At 29.8% G+C, this 8,306-nt stretch overlaps 1 protein-coding gene across 3 annotated transcripts; it reads left to right on the top strand.

The window, feature by feature from the left end:
- The first annotated feature begins 710 nt into the window (after window positions 1-710).
- LOC110667918 (WAT1-related protein At5g64700) lies at window positions 711-6,215 on the top strand. 3 transcript variants are annotated; one of them, XM_021828922.2, is made up of 7 exons: window positions 714-1,024; window positions 1,129-1,191; window positions 1,313-1,429; window positions 4,052-4,304; window positions 4,927-5,085; window positions 5,612-5,763; window positions 5,873-6,215. In XM_021828922.2, exons 1-7 carry the CDS (start codon window positions 852-854, stop codon window positions 6,048-6,050), a joined length of 1,095 nt encoding a protein of 364 aa, XP_021684614.2. In that variant the 5' UTR covers window positions 714-851; the 3' UTR covers window positions 6,051-6,215. The 3 variants fall into 3 exon arrangements, with proteins under 3 accessions (XP_021684616.2, XP_021684615.2, XP_021684614.2); XM_021828924.2 differs by lacking the exon at window positions 4,927-5,085 and having other exon boundaries at window positions 711-1,024; XM_021828923.2 differs by lacking the exon at window positions 1,129-1,191 and having other exon boundaries at window positions 713-1,024.
- The last annotated feature ends 2,091 nt before the right edge of the window (window positions 6,216-8,306 follow it).

Genomic DNA, 8,306 nt, shown 5'->3' with positions numbered 1-8,306 from the left:
ACCTTTGTATGTCATTTTTTTTTTAAATAGGAGAATTAAAAAATAGGAATTAAAATTTGAGTTTTTTAAGTAAATAATATGCCTTCAGCTATTAGATTAAGTCAAGCTAAACAACCTTTGTATATCCTTGCTGAAGAAGCAGGCAAGTAATTTTATTCTTTTTAATCTTCAACTATTATGGATTTTATTATAGTGGAAAAATGGGTAATTTTCTTCTGTTTTCTATTGGTAATCTGAAACTTTATGTAACACTATTGTAGTGTCATGTGCATGATATTAATATGAGCTACCTTTTTATAAAAGTAGACATCCACAAAAGAGAGAACGAAAAAATCCCTACTCGTATATACCCCTCAAAAGAGGCGCCTCCCAATTCCTATCAAGGGGTCAATTTGCTTTATTTTTCTAATATAAATATATAATTGATAAAGATTAAAATTACTTAAATATTTATGTGACATATCTTGTCTTATATATATAGATAAAGGATGTAAATATTATTCGTTTTATATATAACATTTGGTATATATAAATAAATAAATAAACAAATGAAATTACTGCATGGGATGATTCGTGAATAGAGACATCACCATTAGCTTTTGGTGGTCTTCAGGTTAAAGCAGCACTCCCAATAGAAGTTGTGCTTGCGTTTCTCATTCGACATTCCCTTTATTGCCCTTCCATGCTGAACTTATATAAACCTTGCTAGTGAACTTTCAGCTTAAAATAAACTTAACCCCTCTACACCAGTACTGCAGTATTCAAATCAATTTCTTGATCCTGCAGAGACCAAAAAGAAAAGGGCTGAAACGAGAGCTTAGTTTGCACCAATTCATCACTGTTTATTAATTATGGGGGAAAAGAAGCCTTATTTAGCGGTGATCTTGGTACAGTCAATCTATGCTGGAATGTTCTTAGTCTCAAAAGCAGCCTTCAATGTTGGTATGAACAATTTTGTCTTCGTATTTTACAGACAGACTGCTGCAACTCTTTTCTTGGCTCCTCTTGCACTTTTCTTAGAATGGTATTACTATTAACTTTCGTCTTGATTTTCTAGATTCTTTTTTTTTTTCCTTTTTATATTGTTTCATCTTCTATTATGATCATCATTCTGATACAAATTTAAAGGAAAAATCGGCCGCCTCTATCATTCGTGACCTTCTGCAAGATTTTTCTGCTATCTTTTTGCGGGTATGTGTATATATACAGTTAATGATTCGATTTCTCCTATTCATATCTTTGAATTGCTTTCACTGTTTCTTCCACTGATAAAGAAATCCATGGAAATTAAAACCTAATATTCTTCTTTTAGGATTACTTTGAGTTTGGATATCTATGGAATCGCACTTGTTTACACTTCTGCAACTTTGGCTGCTGCAACTACAAATTGCCTTCCTGTCATTACTTTCTTCCTGGCCCTTTTGCTCAGGTAACACTTTTGACTTTATCGCTATGTGGGTTCTACTATATATTGCGCGAGTTCACGATGAACTAGTTTAAATAAGAATTTTCTATATACAAGGCTGGAGGGTCAAAGGCTACTGCTAATTATAGGAAGGCCAAAGACTACTGCTAATTATAGGAAAGTGAATAGAAAGCCTTTTTGCTGTAGCTTCAACTATAGTATAGAGACAAGAATTTGTTTAGTATTGCCCAGTTTAATTTGGTCTAATAGTTAAATGCATATCTCTTAAAAGAAATTTTTATCTAGATTCGGTCTGTAGACTCAAGACAGAAATATATAAACTCATATATTTAATGGGTGAGGTCCACCATATATTTTGTATCTTGAATCCGTGATAGACCCGATATATAGAAAAAAAATCTATCACTCAAAAGGTTCAGATTTAATTTTCACTTCCACAACACTGTTAAAAAAAAATCTTTAATATTAACATTTTCCGAATTCATACTTAATTATCTCAAACAAACCCTTAATTTATTTAAAAGATTCTTTCATGGAATCTATTAATCTTAAAGCCTACATAAATACGTATCTATACATGTTCATGATTTGAGACTATGACACATAAATATCAAGTGTCTATTTATTTATTTAGTTTTTAATTGAGAGTTAGCTTTTTAAATTTTGGGTTTCTATCACTGATTTGTTGTATCATGATATAACTTTTTATTTTTATTTTTATTTTTTTAATTAGCCGTTTAAGTATCAATTTTTGGACCATTCAATATATTGTCATGGTACAATTACTAATATTTTATCACTAATAGTCGATTATTAAAAAAAATTTAAGAAATCCAGCAAATTAAAAATATAAATTATTTAAAATTTTAATCTGAAATATTTTATAAAATAATTAGATATAATTTTATTTTTTATTAAACTAAAAATATATAATATTTATTATATAAAATTTTTATTTAATAAAAAATTAATAAATTGTATAATAATTAATCTACTACAAAATGAAAGGTAAATGTCTTTCTTTTCTATTATAAGGATGATAAATTTCAAAACAAATAAACAAATATATTAGAATAACTTTTCATATTTTTAAAGATGAAAAAGTAAAAGGTTATTCTTAAATTAATATAAATATAAATCTAATATATAAATAGGGAACACTTTATGAACTAAATTTATCCATTAAATAATGAATGATTAGTTCAATAATTGGGCACCTTTAAGTATACCAAGAAAATTTATTATCTTATTTGTCTTTGCACCTTCATGCACACATATCTCTCGTAATTAATTAGTTAATTACTTCTAGGAATCCGTCTGGAAAGTTAAATAAACATTAATTATTTTGTAAGATTTGCAAGTAAATCACCGGTGAAAATGAATAAATTGAATGACACGTGTGTATATATATATATATATATATATATATAAAATTAAATTTTAATCAGAATTTAATGGGAGATTTTTGTCTAAATCAGATCTATCATAAAATCAAGATATAATTATGTGGGATCAATATATATAACAAATAGATCTTACCATACATTTTGTGTCTTAATATATAAATTTATATAAAAATAATTAATTTAATTATTATTATTATTATACTTATTTTCATATGAATTAAACTTATAATAATCAAACACTTTTACTTATTAGTTATTACACATGCATCGGTGATTGTGGTCATGATTAAGAGCCTAAAATATAAATAGACAACCGACCCACTTATCTTCCTTAAGTCTTCCAAGAAATGGGCATGCAAATCACAATGTGTAATATCGATGATATATTCTGTCCGTACACAATACATTTTCTGTCTCAATGGGCGACATTTGCACCTGATAGAAAATATTTGGGTTGGATGTACTTATTTGAAAATTGATATTATACGAGAATAAATTTAATAATTATTAAATTAAATATATTATTAATATATATAAAATTAATAAAAGTATATAATTTTAAGTATATATGTGTGTGTGTGCACGCGCGCTTTAGAATATGTAAATGAATTTATTGAATAACTGTAACTTAATGATATTTGAATAAATTTAAAATTTATAAAATTTTAAATTTAAATTAAATAACTAAAAAAATAATATAAGAGTGAACACACTAAAATTCAATGATTTATATTTTGTTATTCGATTTAAAAGAATTATTGTTATTATTCTGCAAAGAATTTTTGTGGTCCATATCAAACTGACACATTTCTTAAGTTTAGTCAAAATAAGAACTTTATAAGCCTACATATAATTTATCAAGATTAGTTGGGTTTGCAAGAGAATCTATATAGAGGTGGTTTGGTCATGTGAAGCGTAGACATACGGAAACTCTAGTTAGACAAGTAGAGCGCATTAGGTTAGAGGATAGAAAGAAAAGAAGGGGTAGACCTAAACTGACTTGGAAAAGAGTAGTATAATATGATCTATAAGCATTACACATTTTCGAGGATTTAACCCAAAATCGTTTAGAATGGAGAAAGAGAATCCATATTTGCATTGAGTTGAGTTGAATTGAGTTGGATTTGCAAGAAAAATGTAGGAAAAATTATAGTGAATTTGCATTTATATTTGCATTTGCTTTTGAGTGAAAAATATATGTGAAAAATTTGGATTACAGGATTGAGGTGCTGAAGTTGAGGACATTCTCAGGTATTGCAAAGCTTATAGGCATAATAGCATGTATGGCTGGAGCTGCAACTCTTGCATTTTTTAAAGGCCCCCACTTTAAACTCTTGTGCAATCATCAAATTTTTGGGTCCTATGACAGCCAAGAGCTTGTGGGGCATGTTTCTTCTGGGAAAACATGGATAAAGGGTTGTTTCCTTATGCTCATGTCCAACACCTTTTGGGGCTTGTGGCTTGTTTTGCAGGTAATCTACTATTGCTAAATAAACCCTGTAACGCATTTAGAGCTCATTTATTTATTTTTGCCATTAAGTTCATGGAAAAAATTTTCATTTTTAGTGTTGAATAAGGGTCATCTTCTAGGAGGAAACTTGTCCAAGTCATATACAAATCTTTTTTGAGTAATATTCGATCGATATAGGACAACACACCCCCTCATGCCCAGGACTGGATATCTAGATTAAAGTTTGTAGGACTAAATAGCTATAGTTGATCCAACACTAAAACAAGGATAGGCTTTGATACCATGTTCAGTAAAATTGACTGAACCTAACTCTATCTCAAAAGACACTTTGTTAGGTAGAGGTATATCCAAATCATATATAAAGCTCTTTTAAGCAATACTTGGTTGATGTGGGGCAACATTTAGTGTGTTAAAAATTAGTGAAAGTCCAACATCATTCATATTTATTTGTTATTAGCTTTGCAGAAAATGCTGACTAGGTTGAATTTGAGTTAGTCCAGTCCAGTTAAACTAATATTTTTGAGCACTCAACCCCCATCACTGAGTCCATAATTGGATCTTTTTATCTTAGATCTTATTTGTATAGAAAAGAATATTTGCTTCAAAGATTAGTATCTATGCAGGCAGGAGTTTTGAAAAGTTATCCGTTAAAGCTTCTCTTCACCACACTTCAGTGCTTTTTAAGCTCAATCCAATCATTTGTCATTGCCTTTGCTTTAGTAAGAGATCCTCATGAGTGGATGCTTGGTTGGAACGTCAGACTTTTAGCTGTAGTTTATTGTGTAAGAGCTCTATCCTTTTTATCTACTCTTATATTTAAGACTGACATCATTTAAGCTCCTTTTGCACTAATTAATTTATGATTCCATAATTACATTACCTAATAAAAAACAAGTCGCTATTATAAGCTTAACCTAATATGAGAATAAACTTAATAATCATTAGATTAAATATTTGCATTTAAATTTTTGGATTTATTATACATATTTTAATTGATTCTGCACAAATCTTGATTTAAATATTTACTCTAACAATTATTAAACCGATTCTTATATAAGACCGATCTTATATTAGATGCAACCAACGAGAAAACTCACCCATCAAATTTTTAATAAAATGAGAGAAACGGATTTAGGATCAAATTTGTGATTGAAAAATAGAGAGATTTTATCTTTACTCTTTATAAAAATATAGTGGTATAATATTCATTTTTAAACTTTGACCTCCTAAGCAATTGACTATTAAGTTATTGACTTAATGACTTGGTTGGTATGTAATCAATAATTGAGTTTTTGCCTTTTGTGATAGGGAATTATGGTGACGGGGGTTACATTTTATGTGCAAGCATGGGTTATAGAGAAGAAAGGGCCAGTGTTCTTAGCCATGTCCACACCATTAAATTTGATCTTTACAATGTTTTGTTCTGCACTTCTCCTATGTGAAATCATCAGTTTGGGAAGGTACTTTAAATAATCACTTCTTCAACTAAGAAATCTTAAATTCTTAATTAATTAATTATGTTGTGCAAAGTTAATTTTTTTTTTCTATTTATTTTTGTTATTGTTGCAGCGTTATGGGTGGGGTATTATTGGTTGGAGGCCTCTATAGTGTCTTATGGGGGAAAAGCAAAGAAGAGAAAATGAAAGATAAAATTTGCATAATAGGGGATGCTGAGCAGAAAGAATGCTCAGAGTTGAAACAAGTCATTCCCAGTGGCAATCAAGGGACAATTGCCTGTGTAATTTGATTGCTACCATCATTGTCTCGCAAGTGGAATGCGTTGAACCTTTTCTTGCCTTTATTAGAAGGAAAAATAGAGAGATTATAAATGAAGTGAGGTGAGGTTTTATGGTTGCCAACAGAAAAGTAATGCTTCAGATTTTTTATAATGTACACTTTAACTTTTATTATTTCTTTGATTTGTTAACGATGTTATACTTTAGTCTTTAATTATAACATTACAGAATTTTCATTAAAATTTAGTCCTTAAAGAGAATTTTACTTCACTAAATTTTAAAAAGAAATGGGAACATATGAAACCTATTTATCCACCTCTCTCCACTACCATTTATTTACCTTTTTCTGCCCAATTCATACACCACACACTAACAAGGATTATCCAATCCTAAACCATGTATATTTATATCACTTGTAACTATTAGCTTTTGTAAATTTTATCTCTATCTGTGCCAAAATTTAAAGGCTAACAAAATACAACAGTAGTGAGTTGATTCACCTCTCACAAACTCTCACATGGTATAAGAGCCTTATAGCTCATTAATAACAAAATGGATAACCAATGCTCTCCTCTAAATATTATTTGTTCCCTCTTTTCTTGTCTTTGTTGTTTATACTTTTCCTTAACTCAAGTTAATTTCCTTCAACCTTTCCCTCTAGTTATGACCTTGTAGTACTAGTAGCAAGTTTAGTTAACTATCTTATTGTCTCTTAATCCTATTTCCTTAGACTTATGCTTATTGCCTTGGAGATGTTTGTTAAAACCTCTTACTTTCATACATAACCTTTTGACATGTTACTTCCATACTATCCTTAATGTCATCTAGGGTAACCCATTCCTTAGATGTCCATAATTGGCACACAAACCCTGAAACTCAGTGGCAGAGTTCCATCACCATCAACTTAAAACCATCCCTTCACCTTACAGTAGCTTTTCCATTATCCTTATCAATAAGGGTTTTGCTTTTATCATAAGCAAGATTGATAAGAGCACAAAGGTGATAATTGTTGATCTTTTCAAGATTATTAATGGGCATGAAGTCGTTTTAAGATAGCCACATTGCATGCATGGTAGCGACACGACAACAATCACCTCAACAATGGTTCACTTGTACATGATAGAACTTCAAAAGCAGGTTTTACATAGCAGTTAACTTGATAAAACTAAAACAGTTAATACATTTAATAGTTGGTGTAACAAAAACGAAATCTGATTTCACACAGTTTTTGTACTTTCGAACATTTTCCTCACGAATCTCTAATTAAGTAGATTTATCATTTTTCTCTATTTATTATTTTAGAGGAATTGCAAGCTTTTGTAGCTAATTTAAGTTAACCCCTACAATATGCTAGATAATTTCTTCATCCTCAGTGTTAGATAGTCATTTGAACAAAAAGTCTATCATTTCAACCTTTGCAGAATGTATGTGGACTAATGCTAACAAATCTTCCTAACGATTGAAGCCATGTCAACAAAGTCCTTAACAAGTGTAGATCCCTACAGAGCAAAAAGCACGAGCCAAGCTTAAAGAGAAAGAGAATCTCTTTCTCTAACTATCACTATATTATGATTTGATGAATAGTGCTTAACCCATTTCTCGTGGTCTTGCTCTTTTTCTTTCTTTTCTTTAATACCCATAATCTCTTTCTTTATATCTATGTCCTTAATGGTATTTTGGGATATATCTCAAAGCTTTGGTTTTAACGACCACTATACTATTAGACTGACACACTGGATGTGTCAAAATAAATTAGTAGGGGCATGTCATCTATGTTGTCCTAAAGAAAGTGGCCAAGAGAGGGGTGAATTGGACATTTTAGGCAATTTTTTAGTCTTTGCTCAAGACTTAGTGAAAAATTGTAGCTAAGCATTTCTACATTTGTGTATAACTTTGTTTTCAAAGTGTATTCTATGTGTAGAAACAAGTTGTGTGCAAACAACTCAATCTCTAGATAATTATATATTTTCAGATACAACTTATCTCAAACAAATCATAATGTGCAATATAATTTGTTCAAGCTCAATTCAATACATTAAATTTTCAACACATTTAAGATATATAGCAAAGAGCTAGAATTTAATGATGTAACAACCTAATCTGGAGCCGCCATTGGCACTAAGGGAATGGGTAGGTAAGAAGCCCCAGAACTCTTAGCAAGCGTAAATGTTACTTTTATAAATATTGGTGAGTCTATTTTAGCTATAAAACATATTTAAACATAAAATAACTTTATTATTTGTAAATCATTTATTCACAAGCACAAT

This window comes from Hevea brasiliensis, chromosome 10 (assembly GCF_030052815.1).
Source record: "Hevea brasiliensis isolate MT/VB/25A 57/8 chromosome 10, ASM3005281v1, whole genome shotgun sequence".
NCBI lineage: Eukaryota > Viridiplantae > Streptophyta > Magnoliopsida > Malpighiales > Euphorbiaceae > Hevea > Hevea brasiliensis.
The sequence above is the reverse complement of the archived record's forward strand: the minus strand, read 5'-3'. Positions and strand labels throughout refer to the sequence as shown.

Excerpts from the sequence above, each read along its gene's own strand:
- LOC110667918 (XM_021828922.2), top strand. The coding sequence starts at position 852 with ATGGGGGAAAAGAAGCCTTATTTAGCGGTGATCTTGGTACAGTCAATC. Across the intron at positions 4,305-4,926 it reads GCTTGTGGCTTGTTTTGCAG|GCAGGAGTTTTGAAAAGTTA; the intron begins GTAATCTACTAT and ends GTATCTATGCAG. Across the intron at positions 5,764-5,872 it reads GAAATCATCAGTTTGGGAAG|CGTTATGGGTGGGGTATTAT; the intron begins GTACTTTAAATA and ends TTATTGTTGCAG.